This window comes from Python bivittatus, unplaced genomic scaffold, assembly GCF_059951505.1.
Source record: "Python bivittatus isolate LINGU-HERP-01145 unplaced genomic scaffold, Pbiv_v1 ctg000180_np1212, whole genome shotgun sequence".
Lineage (NCBI taxonomy): Eukaryota > Metazoa > Chordata > Lepidosauria > Squamata > Pythonidae > Python > Python bivittatus.
In genome coordinates, this window is record NW_028277047.1 from 2,754,565 (window position 1) to 2,771,116 (window position 16,552).

The 16,552-nt window shown below is 50.5% G+C and overlaps 2 protein-coding genes across 4 annotated transcripts; both read left to right on the top strand.

The window, feature by feature from the left end:
• The first annotated feature begins 700 nt into the window (after window positions 1–700).
• CKS1B (CDC28 protein kinase regulatory subunit 1B) lies at window positions 701–3,975 on the top strand. Its single transcript, XM_088137247.1, has 3 exons — window positions 701–922; window positions 1,648–1,775; window positions 2,883–3,975. Exons 1-3 carry the CDS (start codon window positions 864–866, stop codon window positions 2,933–2,935), a joined length of 240 nt encoding a protein of 79 aa, XP_087993373.1. The 5' UTR covers window positions 701–863; the 3' UTR covers window positions 2,936–3,975.
• A 1,243-nt stretch (window positions 3,976–5,218) lies between these two features.
• Window positions 5,219–12,922, top strand: FLAD1 (flavin adenine dinucleotide synthetase 1). 3 transcript variants are annotated; one of them, XM_007436286.3, is made up of 8 exons: window positions 5,219–5,294; window positions 6,559–6,800; window positions 8,130–8,889; window positions 9,359–9,506; window positions 9,935–10,033; window positions 10,572–10,761; window positions 11,914–11,987; window positions 12,532–12,922. In XM_007436286.3, exons 2-8 carry the CDS (start codon window positions 6,696–6,698, stop codon window positions 12,665–12,667), a joined length of 1,512 nt encoding a protein of 503 aa, XP_007436348.1. In that variant the 5' UTR covers window positions 5,219–5,294; window positions 6,559–6,695; the 3' UTR covers window positions 12,668–12,922. The 3 variants fall into 3 exon arrangements, with proteins under 3 accessions (XP_007436348.1, XP_025027663.1, XP_025027664.1); XM_025171895.2 differs by having other exon boundaries at window positions 5,277–5,294; window positions 6,421–6,800; XM_025171896.2 differs by lacking the exon at window positions 5,219–5,294 and adding an exon at window positions 5,313–5,473.
• Window positions 12,923–16,552: the final 3,630 nt, after the last annotated feature.

Consider the following 16,552-nt stretch of genomic DNA (forward strand, 5'->3'; position numbering starts at 1 on the left):
ACCCTCAAGTTTTATCTGATGAGACCCCAACCCCCTTTTTTTTTACTTTTTATTTGATTTACACTTAATAAAGCAAATAGTTAATTTTAAACCAAGCTGAGATTTTGGGGAATAAATTAGGCACGATGTAAGCCAAGCAATAAAACAGTAATAAGTTCATTCCCATCCCGTAATCATCTTTTGCCTGAATGGAGAAAACGGTTTAGGAATTTTGCACGCTGTCAATAACACCCTTAAAATAGGCACTTTTTAAAAAATAAAACTTTATAAAATATGAATTTTATTGACCTTCTCCTGCTTGTCATCTCGTTTATAACCAAAGGAACCAGTGAAGGGTCTTTGCATTGCTGGCTCCTCCCCGCTCCGGCTGATAGGACGATGGAGCATGCTGCCTAACTGGAAGAATGGGACTTGTAGTCCCATCGGACAAGGGAAAGCCCCAAAATGGGAGGACGGGGCTGATGGGATTTGTAGTCTGACGCATGTAAAGGAGGCCGAGGATCGGCAGGGTTGGGGTGAGGGCGGCCTCTCTGCCGAGAACAGCCAATCAGGATTCTCGACGCCTCCTCAGGCCTCCGCCCCCAGACCCTTCTGCCCAATCAGCGTCGAAGGCGGCGGCTTTTGAAAAACGGCGGTTCAGAGGTGGAGGTGAGGGGGAGAGCTGCGCGAGGCCGAGAGGGGCGCATGCGCGGCGGCGACGGGCGCCAACCCGCCCGGCGCTCGGCTCCTCCCCCTTCCCGTCTTCCTCCAACGGGCGCCGGCAACAGAGGGGCTTCGGACGCCGCGGGGGCCGTCGGGAAACGTTGAGCAGCGCCCGGAGGGAGCGAGACGGCGCCGGCCGCCCCGCGGTTCGCTTCTCGACCATGACGCACAAACAGATCTACTATTCGGACAAATACGACGACGAGGAGTTCGAGTACCGGTGAGAGGGGGCGGAGCCTGGCGTGACGGGCGGCGGCGCGGGGAGGCGGGGCTAGAGGTTGCTCCGGCGACGGCACGGGCGGGGCGGGGCTCCGGCGGGGGGCGGGGCTCTGCCTGCGTCGGAGTGGCGGGAGACGGCTCTGGCTCTACTACTGTTATTATTATGATTATCATTTTTATTCTCTGCGCTGTCTATCTAATTTTATGTTTTTAGCTTTTTAAATATTATTTCTCGTTTTGCTCGCCGCGCTGAGCCCACTTGTTGGGCGGCCAGTCCATTTAATCCATTATTAATGTTCCATTTTTATCCCGCCTTCCTTCTCGCCCTTGATCGATTTGCCCGCGCTTGATTCCCCGCCTCGATCCTTTTAAAAGGGCTCTCGGAGACCGTCCAATCCGCCCCCCCAACAGCCGTCGTCCCTTGGCCCTCGTTTGGACCACACCTCCCATGGTTCCCAACCCTTGAGCTTGCGGGCTGGGGGTGATGGGCGTTGAGGCGGGAGACCCCTGCCGGCCGGTCAGGTCAGGCCGAGATGGTGGGGGTGGGGGGACCCAGAATCCAATGGGGCTTCCCAACCCTAGGTTGCATTGGTTGGACTACAACTCCCATGCCTCCAACCCAGGCATTTGCCTCATCTCCTCCTTCGCCCGGGGTGCACTCCACACCCTGTGTGATGCCACAACTGCCTCCCCCTCCTCGTCTCCCCTGCCCGGCTGCTCTTGCAGGCACGTCACGCTGCCCAAAGACATCGCCAAGCTGGTTCCCAAGACCCACCTCATGTCCGAATCGGAGTGGCGGAACCTGGGGGTCCAGCAGAGCCAAGGCTGGGTCCATTACATGATCCACGAACCAGGTAGGGGGACGGCGGTAAAAACGGATCTGCCCCACTTACGGTTTTGATGGTGAGGTCTCGATGCCGAGCGTCTGGAGAGTTTAAAGAGAACCCTGTGCTGGGGTTAAAAAGCTCCTGGCCTGGACCTTTGAAAAAACAGGTTGCATCTGGGTGGCTTGAATAGTCCACTCGCCCGGACTTGGATTTATCCAACAGGACATGATCATGGATCACTCAGTCATTCAGGATCTGGCTGTTTTCTGAATCTTCCACCACCACCATAAAGGTGCTAAGAGGCTGCCGGATCCCACCCCACTTCCCCTACATCAGAGGGAAAAAAATCCACAGGCAATAGGATGACCACAGACAGAATCAGCCCATCCCTTTCTAGCCCTTTAGATCTTCCCCTGTAATGGGCAGGAATCTGGTCTACCTTGCAGGACTGGCATCCTCCCTATAAACACGTGGAAGCAGGAATTAAAACCAAACCAAACATTGAATGACTGGAGAACTCCTAGCTGCTCTAGGACTTTAGCTTGGAAACACAGAATTCACCGTGAGCTGTTTGTGCATGGCCGTTGATTGGAGCTATCACTAACCCCATTTGGGGTTCTTGCTGGGATTAACTGATGTGTATTTTCACGATGCATTTGCACATCACGCAAACGGCCACAGAGACCCAAAAGACACTTTAAAATGGGTTACCTATACATCACCTTTCAGGGGAATTATAATCCAGTGGGGGAGTGTGTGCTTTGCACGCAAAAGGGCTGAGATTCATTCTCAAGCAGAGCTGGGAGAGACTTGGGTTTAAAACTCCACAGAACGTAGCCAAGCCAGTGACCACGTTCCCACAACACTTTTAACTTGGTCTCTTCACTTCTGCAAAGCTGCCAGCATGCCAGCCTGGGTTACTTTTTTCAGCTTGGCGGGTTCGGTTTGGTTAGTTTACGGTATAATATACTGTGAAAACCCAGAAAGCAAATCGATTCAGTAGCCAGGTTACGTGTATTGTGTGAACAGAGCCAGGGAGGAAAAACCGATAGAGGGATCTTACAACTTTCGTGCTGGGGGAGAAACTCAGTATTTTTCAGGTTCCTTTTCACACGCCGTTTCCTTTTTCTGCAGAGCCACACATCCTGCTGTTCCGAAGGCCGCTGCCAAAGAAACTACAGAAGTGACACGCGTCAATCCTCTTCCATGTTTTAGATAGAAGCACCTTTTATGAGAGCAACTGGTTCCTTTGTCTTTGTTGTAAAATTTCAAGGAATATTTTAAGATGCCAGTCCAGACAGTATCGCTCAACATAATTAGCACGCCAATGGAGCCAAGAAAAACTGCTTTTGCCTCTGATGTTTTATCTGGCAAAACGGTCCATGAAAACTACAGTAACTTGAATGTTTGTAATTTTTTATATATATATATATATATATATATTGGCTGAAAGCTCCAGTGCGATCCACCCAAGGGGCCAATGTGGTTTTTCAATCCCAGGTCTTACAAAACTTTGTTCCGCTCTGTTGTTTTTAAAATGTGTATTTCTTTTTTAATCTTGTATTTCAGCTTGTCCTTTGGAACTTTTAAAAGTTATTCTGAATGTGGTTGTTCTTCAGACTGCATCAATAAAGGGTCACAGTGTTAAGGATCATTTCAGTCTTTGTCTACCCCAAGTCAGTCACGGTTTTCTTTGCTGTTTAAATAAGCTGGCCATCCTGCTTGTAACTTGGAAAGTTAGTGGAGGGAAGGATCCTGTAAAAGATAACTGGAAGTTGTGAGCAAGTGTTGATGTAACTATACTGAGTTCAAACAACAATTTGAGAGGAGTTGGTATAAGGGATTAAAATTTAACTATGTTGAGGTCCAAAGCAAGCCATTCAGGACTTTAAACCTTGAGCAAGTGGATCTGTAAAAAATTAAAAGCAGGTAATATATAAGCTTTTGATTCAGTGGGCAAATACATGTACAAGGATCCTGTTTGCACTATGGGTCAATATATCACCTATTAAAGAGACATTCTGTACCTGTAAAAAACCATGTCAAGAAAACTAGGATCCTTCTCCTTGACACTCATTTTCCTTGTGTGTACATCTATTTTTAAGCTTTCTGTACAGGCCTTTTTTAAAAAAAATGCCAAGCTTTTTTATTGGAGTGCTTTCTCTTACACATGTTATGCCGAAACCCGTTTTCCTAAAATAATGTTTTAACTACAGTTTAATTGTGTCGCGTGTTTATTACGTTGCCTGCCTTAGGATATGGGTGGTTTTAAAAGCAGGGGGCGAATGGGTGGCGTCACGGAAGAGGGAGAAGATGAAGCAGTGGGTGCCTTCCACGCAATGCCAAACACTTGGTGATTCCTCGGAGAATTATTGAGAAATATTAAATGCTAATATTGAATGTACGTCCATGTGTGAGATGCCATACACTAAATAAATATTGAGGGTGATCTGAAGAACAGAAGTCGAACTGGGAGGTAGAAACAGAAGGAAAGAAGCTGAGGCTTGTAACCTAAACTTATAAATGAAATGAGCTCTTTGAGCAGTGTTTCTTAACCTCAGGAAGTTTTAAGACGTGTGGACTTCAACTCCCAGAATTCCCCAGCCAGCCATGCATGCATGGCTGGCTGGGGAATTCTGGGAGTTGAAGTCCACACGTCTTAATGTTGCTAAGGTTGAAAAACACTCTCAGAGAGGAAAGACAGGCAAGAGTAAAGGGTTTTAGCAACATGCTACGTCTTGAGTGACAGGGTGGAGTTACTTGCAGAGCTTCAATTACACCCCATTAAAGACGGGGATTGCCCAACATCAGTAATTTTTAATTCTATATTTAGTTTTCTCTGACTAACCAGCGGAGTTTCCGTGAGCTGATCCCCATAAAGATTGCTTACGGGGTTTGGGTCTGTTCAGTTGCGCTAATCAACCCAGCGCCTTCGAGAGCGATCCGTGGGTGACCGTAAGTACGTTTTCCACCCTTAGGTTTCTTTGCTCCAAGTATGTGTCGTTCAAGGCGCTCCTGAGCATCATAGATGCCATCGGGGGGAAAAGGCCGGCCTTCTTGGCAGGCTTACCATTTTCAAATAGTGTAGCACAGAAGGAAAAATGGGTGGGGAGGGAAGAGGAGAGCTGCAAGCTCAGGCATTCTTGAGCGGAAACGGTAATTTCCAATATTGCCCATACTTCAGAAAAAGAAGGAAGCGGGTGGTTTCGGTCATTCAGCGGCGTGGACGGAAAGGATATTGATTATGAGGGAGAAAAAAAGGGAAAAAAACATTCACTCCACGCCCAAAGGCCAACGTTGTCGCAAGAGCTCGCCCGAAGGGAGGGAAGTGCCAGGAAGCATGATGGGAAATGTAGTTTCCCCAGGCCTAGAGCGTCGCTACTCTTCGCTCCTCCTCTACGCCGCCCTCAGCTCTGGCCAATCCGCGGTTCTTCTATTCCCCGCCCCTTTCCCGTCAGACCAATAGGACGCGAAGGAGGCGGGGCTCCCCGCCAGAAGCGGCCAATGGGCGAGCGGCAGGCGAGCAGTTTCTTGACCGAGGCTTAGGTAAGCCGAAAGGGGCTCGGGAAGGCGAGCAGCCGGGGAAGGGGGGGGGATCCCCGGGAGGAATTTCCCTGGGCGGCCTTGAAATGGTCTCTCCCGCCCTGGAGGGTTTGCAGCGGGCGCGCCTGAGCATGGGCAGAGCGCCTGCCTCCCTGGAGAACACCCCCGAGCATGTGCAGAGTGTAAAATAGCTGCGTTCCCCAGCAGGGCGCCTGCGGAAGGGAGGGCTTCTCTCTGTTGGGTTGCTAGCCGGGGTTGGGGTTAACAAACAGGGGGTGAATCATAGATCGTAGGTCTTTATGGGGCTGTTTGGGGGAAGAGGGGGTCCCTTCCCTCCCCCCTCCAGAAAAGCATCTTTCTTCCACCCATTGGGTGGATTTCAACTCCCATCCTCCCCATCCAGCCTTTCTGGAAGGGACCAGATGAGGGAATGACACAGAAATTAAATTTTGCAAAGCTGGGTCTGGGGTCCGGGGTTTCGTTTAGGCTTCATATCCAGTTTCCCCCACAGCCAGCCTGGCCTGGGGCTGCTTTCCCAATGATTTCCTATCCCTTTTATTATGATTTCTGCCTTTGCAAGTGGAAATGGACCCCGTGGAGCCCACAGAACGGTGTTTTCCAAGCTTGGCCCCTTTCAGATGGGTGGACTTCAACTCCCAGAATTCCCCAGCTGGGGAATTCTGGGATTTGAAGTCCACCCATCTGAAAGGGGCCAAGTTTGGAAAACTGTTGAAGGAAGGGAACAAGAAAGGCAAAGAAAAGTCCATCAGGACGTTCTTGTTTAATTCTTGTTTATGACTTGTGCAAGTGCAGCCGGTTGTGCTTTTTCTATTTATTTATTTTTATTTATTACATTCATTCCCCCACCCATCTCCCCCCAATGGGGGACTCTGGGCGGCTCACAACACATTAAAAACAATAAATAAATATGCAATTAAAAGCCTACGTACGCAGTTATAAAAGATGAAGGAAGACGTCCAGGAGGCCGACGGTTCAGGGCAGCCACCCTGAATTTATTAATAAATTTCTTGATTTATTCTGGTGGGATCCGTGGTTTAGGAGGTTGTGGGAAGCCAATCGCTTTGATTTGATTTGATTTGATTTGATTTAATTTAATTTAATTTTGCAGGTCAGAGGCCGCCCGGCTGTGGACCGCTTACAACTTTAAAAGCAAGAAACAATAAGGATAGAACATAGACACCCGGAAGAAAGCAGTCAGGGGGTTGTTAACGGGCGTGTGGATGTTAATTTCTTCGGGGTTTTGCAGGTCACGCGGCTTCGCTGGTTCCCCCGGGGCCACGCTTAGAACTGGCAGCTTCCAAGGGCTGGTCGCTTCTCCGCCGGAACCTGTGGCTCCGCAGGAACGTTGTGCCAGCCGGAGAGCCGCGGGGGCGTCTCCAAGTTATGACGGCCCAAGTGGACGGGGCGTTTTCGGGAAGCAGGGGAGGGACCTCCAATCCTGCAGCCGTGACGGCGGGGATCATCATCATTGGGGACGAGATCCTAAAGGTATGCGAGCCATCCTGTGCCTGTGTCTGTTTTAGAGAAATTGAGGCAGCTTTGATTAGCATTTTAACCTTTTTTCCTCCAGCGACAGAATAAATGGGACCGATAGTTAACCTCCTGGTGTTCACGGACTGACTCATTCATTGGTTAGATTTCTGTCCTGCCTTTCTCACGAGAGCAGACGAAATCTGTCCCCTCCTCCTGTTTTTCCCTACAACAATCCTGCGAGGTAGGCCAGGCTGAGAGAAGGTTACTAGATCAAGCTCTGACCTTCTGTGGCGGAGAGTGAATTAGTACCTGTGTTTTCCCAGGGACACTCTAAACCAGTGTTTCTCAACCTTGGCAACTTGAAGACGGGTGGACTTCAACTCCCAGAATTCCCCAGCCAGCATGGCTGGCTGGGGAATTCTGGGAGTTGAAGTCCACCCGTCTTCAAGTTGCCAAGGTTGAGAAACACTGGTCTAAACCCTTAACTGCTAAATGCAATACCGTACACTGATAGCCCTCCATGGGGTCAATTTTGGGGGGGGTGTATGAAAGGTGTTGCGTCCCCAAACTTTTTATTCAGCCCTTAAAACGTCTAACATCCCATTTCTATTGGAGTGCATTTTTACCTGGTATATAAAGGTTTCGGGGGCCACCTGTGTCTTGACTTTAGCCCAACCCTGCGGGGAAACAGAGGAGTTTGCACCCGTGCCCCCTCCGAAAACTAGTTTCTTGTGTGAACGCGACTTCTGAGTCTTTCCCAGATGTTGTGTGAATGTCGCCCTAGTACAGATTCACGCGTAGCATTCCCCCTTTCGCCAGGTTCGGCCCAAATGTGATGGGTTAGTTTGTGCTTCAGGGCATCACACCAACAAAGTCACCGTTTTAGCCCCTTGTGTTTCATAAACTAGGATTTAACCTGGTCTGTAAAGAAAGCCATAATATGATTTGTTTGGCGTTTGCCTTATTCTGTGGCTTAGTCAACAAAGTTCATACAAGCTTCGTGCACGTTTGAACCTGGTCTCAGACAATTGATCCACGGGGAGGTAGAAGAGATTCCAAATCTATGACGCCGGATCAAAATCTGTTGTTGGACCATCAAAACTTCAGTTTCAAGCATCTTATTTTTAAAGTATAAGTCTTGTGCAGCAAATAATAAGGCCCTGCCGTGTTTGAAAAAGCAACTTACTAGTTCTCAGGGAGATCCGAAGGGGCTGGTCAGAAGGCAGAAGGGAGCTGGAATTAGATTTCTAGACCAAATGGTGCATATCTTTTAAAATCTTCTGGAAAATGGATTTCAGAACTGCGTCCCTTTCCGATCCCGCTAAAATCTGTCTCCTGTTGCAGGGTTACACTCAAGACACAAATTCTTTTTTCATGGCCCGGAAGCTCCGTTCGCTGGGCGTGAAGGTGGCCAAGATCTCCGTGGTGCCGGACGAGGTGGACGCCATAGCCACCGAGGTTACGTCTTTTGCCAGCAGGTTCACTTACGTCTTGACATCGGGCGGCATTGGCCCCACCCACGACGATGTCACCTTTGAAGCCATAGCAAAAGCCTTCGGAGAAAAAGTCCAACCCCACCCAGAACTGGTGGAGCTAGTCAAGAAATTTTTCGGCAAGTCCCAGCCCGAAAGCCCCAAGATGAAGCTGGCTTGTGTCCCCGAGTCGTCCCTTCTTAATTACGGGGTAGACGAGAAGACAGGACGTACCTTCCCGTTCCCCCTCGTCAGCGTCCAGAACGTTTATATCTTCCCGGGCATCCCGTCGCTGATGAAACGGGCCCTGGATGGTCTCGGGCATCTCTTCCGCAATGAGAAGACCCAGTTTTACTCCCAGGAGATCTACGTGAACGCGGAAGAAACCCAGATCGCTTCAGTGCTTAACCAAGCCAACGCCAAGTTTTGGCCCCGCACCAACCTGGGCTCGTACCCCGATTGGGTCAGCAACTACCACCGAGTCAAACTGATCCTTGACTCTGACTCCAAAGGGGAGCTGGACAAGGTGCACGCTTTCCTGATGGAGAACTTGCCCCAGGGGGTAACGGTGCCCTTGGTGGCCAATCCCGTCTCCCGGGCTGCTACGGATGTCTACGGCTTGGCTGAATCCGGTAGGTAGCCCTATCGGCCGTACCGATGTACCTTTTGAGATAGGAGAACCAGTAACCCCCAGTTGGGGCCAAATTGCAACTCCCATCACTTCCTGCACCTATGCTGGAAGATGTAGTGTCAGCCTTCCCAGGTGGACCAGACAGGAAACATGACCAGATGAGCTAATTCTGCTTTATTGTAAGGCTACATTACCAGAATCATGCAAGTCTGAAAGTACAGTTCTCCTGCTGTCTCTTTTACAGCCTGGGAAACTAGGAAGGGTCCCTCCTGAATCTCTTTTTCCATCCGTTATGCAGCTGCGGGCTATGCTCCCTCTTATCTGACCGTTCCCTTGGCAGCGTCTCTTCGTCCCATCTCCCAAGGTCTTTCCCACGTACTATTACAGTTAGCAACCCCAAGAGACCCCTGGATTTCTGGCTCTTGTCAACCAAGATTTTGCTCACGGTACCTCCTCCTTCCTACTTGCAGGTTCTCCTCTTGGGCAGAAGGTGGCAGCAGCATTACGGACCATTGAGGAAAGCTTGGATAGCTACAGTCTCTCCAAAATCTGTGTTGGCTTTAACGGCGGGAAAGACTGCACGGCCTTGTTGCATCTGTGTTACGCTGCTGTGCAGAGGTGCCTCGCTTTCTCTGCTTTGGATCCTGGTTTTGCAAGGTTACATGCAGTGATACAAGACCAGCCTCCCAAGCAGTCATTAAAAAAAAAAAATCAGGAATCTTAAATTTCGGTACGCTTTAAAAAGAAGATGCAGGTTTCTAGTCCTCAGTGTTGACTTAAGGTCTGTATTGCCCATAAAGCTCGAAGTTCAGTCTTGCTGGAGGTTAATCCAGGAAGTTAAAATAGCGGTACCTGACCTGGCTTCCCCACACGGTTTGGTGTGTTCCAGCTCTGGTGGATTAAGGTCCCCAAACACCTGGGGATGATGGGGGTTGTAATCAAGCTCCAGCTGAGCTTGTGTGGGATCAGAGGCATCTTGACAGTTAGGTGAGCTCTCAATGCTGTTGCTAATTCTTCCTTTTTGCAACTTTTTCGCTCCTCCGTAGGCGATGTCCAGAGAGGCTGGAACAGCTGCAGGCTCTTTACGTCCGCATCGTGCTTCCCTTTCCGGAGATGGAAGAGTTCATTCAAGACACGGCTCAGCGGTAGGCACCGAGGCTTCCTCTCGGGGCACTTCTTGACTCTACATAAGGGGAAATTTTCAGAGGCGTTCATTTTCACCACAAAATGCTGTGCAAGTGTAATGGCATGTGGGAAAGACCTTGGGAGACGGGGTGAAAAGACGCTGCCAAGGAACGGTTAGATAGAGATGGCTTAGCCCTCAGCTGCATAATGGATGGACAAAGAGACTCAGAAGGGACCCTCCCTAGTTTCTCCGGCTGTAAAAGAGATGGAGGGAGACTTGTACTTTCAGACTTGCAAGATTCTGTCAATGCAGCTTTGCCATTAATTAGAATTAGTCCATCTGGTTGTGTTTTCTGTCTGGTCTACCTGGGAAGGCCGACAGAAGCTCAGCAGCCTTCCTGCATTCAGGCAGAACTGCAGTCCCATCCACCAGTCCACGGGCTCGAAAGGGCCAGCCCGTCCCGATCCCTGCAGGGAGGGGATTCCAAGAACAGCCTCCTGCAGAAGCCGGGCGCTTTGCGGTCTCTCGTCTAACCCTCCCGGGGACTCTTCCCGCAGGTACAACCTTCGCATTTGCGTGGTCCACGGGAACATCAAAGAGGCTCTGGGCGTCCTGAAAACTCAGCAGCCGGAACTGGAGGCCGTGTTGATGGGGACCCGTCGCACAGATCCCTATTCGTGCACCCTGACGCCTTTCTGTATGACGGACCCCGAATGGCCCCAGTATATGCGGGTCAGTCCTCTGCTGGTAGGTCCTGCCTTGGCTGGTACTAACAGAGCTCGTTTGAAGATAGTCTCTCTCAAATCAAATCTTTATTAGGGTCAGCAACCAGCCTATTGATGAGACTATAATTTTCAGGGATTTGCAGGGCGGAAGGAGCCAGGAAGGGTGATTTCAGCCCAGGGTTTGGGGACCCAAAGTCTCGTGCCTTGGCCCCACGGTAGGTTTTTGGCCTTCCAGAGAAGTTTATCTGCTGACCACAAGTCCAAGCAATTGACCATTAGGTTAAGGATCTACACATTTCTCCCATTTACCCACCTTTTTAAAACTGCTACTGTCTTGCTTGGCAATAATGGTGTGTTCTGCGATAGCATGTCCAGCCTTGTTCCTGGGTTCCCTTTATTTTTCACAGAGAGATGGTGCTTGAACACTGTTTTTTTTTTGTTTTTTTATTAGCTGCTTTAAAGAAAATATGTCAAGTGTTTAAAAAGAGGCACGCCAAAAGAATGAGGGAATGAACTGCAAGTGGGTAAACCAGGGATTTAGAAATGTCCCGTTTAACGCTTTCGTTCATGGGTTATCAATCATTATGTCCTATTCCTTTAAAAGTCTAAGAATCGCTCTTAAACTGGAGGCTCTCGAGAACGGTGATCAACCCAGTCTAGATCACCCGACACAATTATGAGCGGTAATAAACTCAGTTCACCTTACTAAGAATCTATATTCATTGAGGTAACCTGAAAAACCAAAATATAGATCTCACGGGTAGAGAAAGCCACATTTTGGAGATGTTTTCAATCCATGGATTCAGTTACAGTCTGTTTCTCAACCGTGGCGACTTTTAAGATGGGTGGACTACAACTCCCAGAATTCCACAGCCCGCTGTGGAATTCTGGGAGTTGTAGTCTACCCATCTTAAAAGTCACCACGGTTGAGAAACGCTGGTCTAAAGAACGGTCTCCAGTCTGGGTTGAATTCTGTGTCTGATTTACTTTTAAGGTACGAGTTTCTTCTAAAAATCCAAGCCTATTATTCTCTTAAATTTAAAATTGGGCATATCATCCAGCTTTTCTTGCTCGAAGCACGCTTGGTTGCTCCTTGCAAGGTGTGACTTTGACTTTGTCCAGTATCCGCCCGTTCCCCTGACTTATCTTTTCCCCTTTCCTGATTGACGCTTAGGACTGGAGTTACCACGATATATGGAGCTTTCTTCGCGGCCTTTACATTCCCTACTGCATCCTGTACGACAAGGGGTAAGCCCAGGGACATCTTGAACCCTGATCTAATCTGAAAAAACAAGCGTTTGCAGGTGTATTTGCACCAGCAAACAAAAAGCATGTAAAAACATATGAGTTTAAAATTGGACTATCTTGAACATGGGGGGGCAGAGCAGAGGAGAGAGCCAGAGCGGGCGGGACCACACAGTAGATTGTGATATTCTAGATTTTTTGGAGGGGTGAGGTTTGTTTTTCAACCGGATCTACGCTTTTTGGGGATGTTCACAAGTTTGTGTGTGTTGATTTTAAGAGACAGGCTCCTCTGAGCTCTTTGGGAGAGAAACTAAACCCGATCCAGCTTTCCCACCTGCAATTTAAGCACAATGATTTGGCACAGTGCATGGATGCTTTATGCAAAATCGTACAGGCACCCGGGCTGGCCGAACCCACGTTTGGAAAACAGGGTCTCGCTCCTGAAAACCGTCTCTTTGATTAGAAGGGGTACATAACGAAGCGGATTAGCTGTGGATTGAGGATGTCCTGATTCTTTTCTTTCTGTGTCGGGCTCCCGTTCGGACAGTTATACCTCGCTGGGCAGCACGACCAACACGCAGAAAAACCAAGCGCTGCGTTACACGGACGCCCAAGGACGGGATTCCTACCGGCCGGCTTACGAGTTGGAAAACGAACAAGAAGAACGCATCTCCCGCCACTGAACCTCGACGTCCGGGGCCAGCATTGGTGGTTTAAGAAGGCCTGGACAAAGTAACTTAGTTCAGGCCAGGCTTATTAGAGTGGAAATGAATGCATTGGCCAGACCACCCTTGGACCTCTCTAGCCCCGTTGGCCTCTGCTGGACGGATCTCACGCCCCAAATTATTACACATCTCGCCCAAGACAGTGGGAGGTGGGCCGCGTTGTCCCTTCTCTGGGTTGTAAAGAAAAAGGGAATAAAACCCTGTTATTTTCAATTCACCGCGTTCCCCTGTCCTCATTTTGAGTTTGTGCTGCTGTGAATTCAGTCAGAGGGGTGGTCAGACTTGTCTATGAGGAGCTGGGAAGCCTGTTTCTCAACCTTGGCGACTTTAAGCGGTGCGGATTTCAACTCCCCGAGTCCCCCAGCCAGCCGTGTCAACCACAAAACACCTAACCTAGGTTAATATGAACCAAGTTTAGCCTGTGGCAGAAATGCCGTGCTCAGATCTCCAGCTCGCTTGGTTCCGAGTCTATAAACGAAGTGAAACAGATTTCCCTGCTAAGGAAGTGAAATTAAACGGCGAGTTTTTTTTCTCTCTTTCATGTTTCTCTTGTTCTGCCCTTTCAGTCCATGGGTTAATTTCAAGGTGTGGATTACAACTGCCATCGTCCCCCGCCAGCATAGCTGCCCTCCCTCCGCTGAGCTGTTTCGGCACGCTGAGATCCGTTGCATTCAAACAGTCCTGCTATTCACGGGCCGCCGACATCTCCCTTTTTGCTATTTTAATCCTCATGTTTAGCCTCATCTTGGCTATATTGCTGGAGGGGGAGAAATGCAACGACCGCAGATGGAAAGCAAGGTTTGGCGTACTCCAAAGCACGAAATGTTCCCAACCTTTGGGGAGTGAAAACGGTGAGCCTCTCACTGGAGAATCAACTGGAAACGAGTTTTATTATGATTGCAGGGAGCGAAAGCCTGTCCTTTGTCAGCGTCGGGGGCCCCGCAGCTTCGTTTTTTCAGTCCAGCAGGCATTTCTCTCGTGACTTTCGGAAAATGCAGATATTTCCAGGGCTGGTGAGAGATCTGCTGCAGCACATGCGGCTTCAAAGGGAGAACTGGTACCTGATTGTCCCAGAATACCATGTTCTCTCCAAAAAGGTTTACAGGACCCCATCTGGGGGTCCTGGCTGCCCCAACGGGTACCTGCGGCCTCCCGCCGGCCGGCCAGAGGGTCTCCTTTCCGTGCTACAAAAGCTGAAATTTCTCCGAGAGTATTTTTACCTTTTCCTCTGCTGCTGGTGCATAAAGAAGCTGCTGGATTAACGTGTCGTGCAAAGGCAGAGCTTTGGGGTTGCACCGCGACGCTGGCGAGACCCCACGTCGGCACCCGGGCCGGCGTTGTTCCTGGCCGCGCGGCCCAGTGAGTAGAGATGTCTTTTTGGTCCGGGGGCAAGTGAGAGGTTCTGGCCGAGGGGCGTTTGGGTGGCACAGGGAGGTTTTCCGCCTTGGGACCCCCAAGAGACAGAGCAAGGTGGGGGATCCCTGAGCCAGTTTGGCATAACCTCCCCAGGCAGAGCATGGGGACCGAATGGACATGGGGGGGCACCATGGACCGAGGTTGGTGAAAACGATGGGCCGGTTAATCCCCGCCGTACAAATCGGCTTGATTTCTTCACGGGAGTTAAATAGAACCTCTGGAGTCAGGGGCAGTCTATCCCCGGACACCAAGGGCCTGGTTTGCACACATCCTGGAAGACTTCTGGTTGACTACGGGGGTGGGGGTGGGGGGGGAAGCCAGATGTCACGCTGAGAGTTTTTTCTTTTTAAACGACCTTGCGTCTTTAACCATGATAACTGAACTTCCACGTTCAGGGGCAGTATACCTCCGGCCTTAGATGCTGGGGGGGGCTAAGAACCTCATCCTTTGGCTAAATGGGTTATTCCTCTGCTCCTGCAGAGCTTTTCGGTGTTTGCCATTCTTCAGGAAAGAGTCTTTTGAGAAGAGAGGCAGATTAATTCAGTTTAATTCAGGACACACGCATGCACATGTGCGCAGCCTGGACAAGCGTCCGGGGCGTAGCAGTCGCTTCCAGCTCTGCTGGACTACAACTCCCATAATCCCCCATGGGGTTGGGGGAGATGGGTGTTGTAGTCCAGCGTCTATAGAGGTTCGGCAGCTGGGGAGAGGTTAGCTTAGATTGGTGTTTCTCAACCTTGGCAACTTGAAAGATGTGCAGACTTCAACTCCCAGAATTCCCCAGCCAGCCATGCTGGCTGGGGAATTCTGGGAATTGAAGTCCACCTATCATAAAGTTGATCGTCATCCTGGATTTATTCTGCCGGCTTTCCCTTATCTTCCCTCATCTTTCATTTCAGGCCCTTGCAACGAGGGGGGAGCGACCGCGCTGTTTTTGCAAGAATGAGGATATTTCGTTGAGGAAAACACAACTCTTGGCCTGGGGTGGGCCGGGGAGGTGGGATTCGAGCTGCTTTTCTGCTTGCTAGGAAAATCAAACCAGAAAAAAAGCTGCATCGGGAGCCGACTCTCTAGTCTGACTCAGTTGCTGAGTTGGAAAAAGAAAGATGGGACCGTGCCACCCGGATTTTCAAGAATTTCGGAGCACTCCGAACCGCAACCCATATCCACGCGTCTTGCCTCCCTCATCTTCCTGCATAGGGATGATCGACGGCCACAATTCCTCCACCTGCAGAATTTTGAAAGTCAGTTTTTTTTTTTAAACCTTTGGGAAAGCGGGTTATCTTAGCTACAAACTGTTGAACCGCTCCAGCTCCCTGGGTTAAAGCAACCCTCCCTGCATGTAGAAAGCTACAGCGTCAGGGAGAAGAGTGAGAACTCTTCTACGAGGCTAGTTGTCTCCTTGCGGGGAGCAAGTCTTTCTTTCTTTTTTTTTTTACGACAGCTGAAAACGGTCAACCCAGATCCCTAAAAAGTACCCCTTCTGAAGACAACGTGCCTTTTGAAGTGAGCTCTGCTTTCTCTTGAGCCTGTAGGCTGGTTGACATTTTGATCTCCGGACATCCTGCTTGATTTTTCTCAGCGACGGCTGCCCTCAGTGGTGGGGATTGATTTGGGTTGCACCGTTCTTCTTGCGTGCATCTTAGAGGCAGCAGCAGCTCGCGCCACGGCCTCACCAAACCTCCTTTCCCCGAAATGAAATAAAAAAATATCTTCATGGCCTTCCCTTGCCCTTTCTCCTCCAGCGGGCATTCGCTGCTCTGAAGTTGCACCTGATTCCCACTACTTTGTCCTCCCTTCCCACCGGGCTATCCCCGGGGGGAATTGGAGCGGAGCCTCCATGTCCAAGAGCAGTCTACCTTGGTGGGGACGTGACCTGAAGGCCCCCCGGGTCGAGGTTCCTAACTTAGCCGCTGTTGGAAACAGGATGCTGGGGCTGCGGGGGGCAGGGGGTGCGTGTCCTTTGGGCTTCTCCGCGGCTAATGTGAACGCCCCCCTCCCGCTCCCCCTCCCGGCCCCATTGCGACAGCCACTTCCCCATTCCTGACTCCGGCCGAGCTTCTCCGTCTCCGTTTTTTCTCCAAGCCGTTTCCTGCTTCTCGTGATAAGATCCTCTCCCCCCGTCACACAAAACGCGGCCCGGCTGGGGCTGGCGCCAGGGGTCACCGCGTGGCCAACATTCTCCGGTCTGCTAAGGATGGAGCCAGGCTGGGGACTCCCTCCCCGCCCGACCTCGAGCGCTGGCTTTCTGCGGCGGGCGCCCATCAGACCCGGAGGGGGCCGCTCGGCTGAAGCGCCCGGCCAGGTCCCCAAGGGCGCGCGGCGCGTCTTGGAGAGATGGGGCGCAGAGCGCACGGACGCGCGAGCCCGGTTTAGACGCTGGCTTTGGCGGCGGGGGCAGGGGCGGGGGGGCTCTGATTTCGCTAG

Excerpts from the sequence above, each read along its gene's own strand:
- CKS1B (XM_088137247.1), top strand. The coding sequence starts at position 864 with ATGACGCACAAACAGATCTACTATTCGGACAAATACGACGACGAGGAG. Across the intron at positions 923-1,647 it reads GACGAGGAGTTCGAGTACCG|GCACGTCACGCTGCCCAAAG; the intron begins GTGAGAGGGGGC and ends CTGCTCTTGCAG. Across the intron at positions 1,776-2,882 it reads TTACATGATCCACGAACCAG|AGCCACACATCCTGCTGTTC; the intron begins GTAGGGGGACGG and ends CTTTTTCTGCAG.
- FLAD1 (XM_007436286.3), top strand. The coding sequence starts at position 6,696 with ATGACGGCCCAAGTGGACGGGGCGTTTTCGGGAAGCAGGGGAGGGACC. Across the intron at positions 6,801-8,129 it reads TTGGGGACGAGATCCTAAAG|GGTTACACTCAAGACACAAA; the intron begins GTATGCGAGCCA and ends CTCCTGTTGCAG. Across the intron at positions 9,507-9,934 it reads TGTTACGCTGCTGTGCAGAG|GCGATGTCCAGAGAGGCTGG; the intron begins GTGCCTCGCTTT and ends GCTCCTCCGTAG.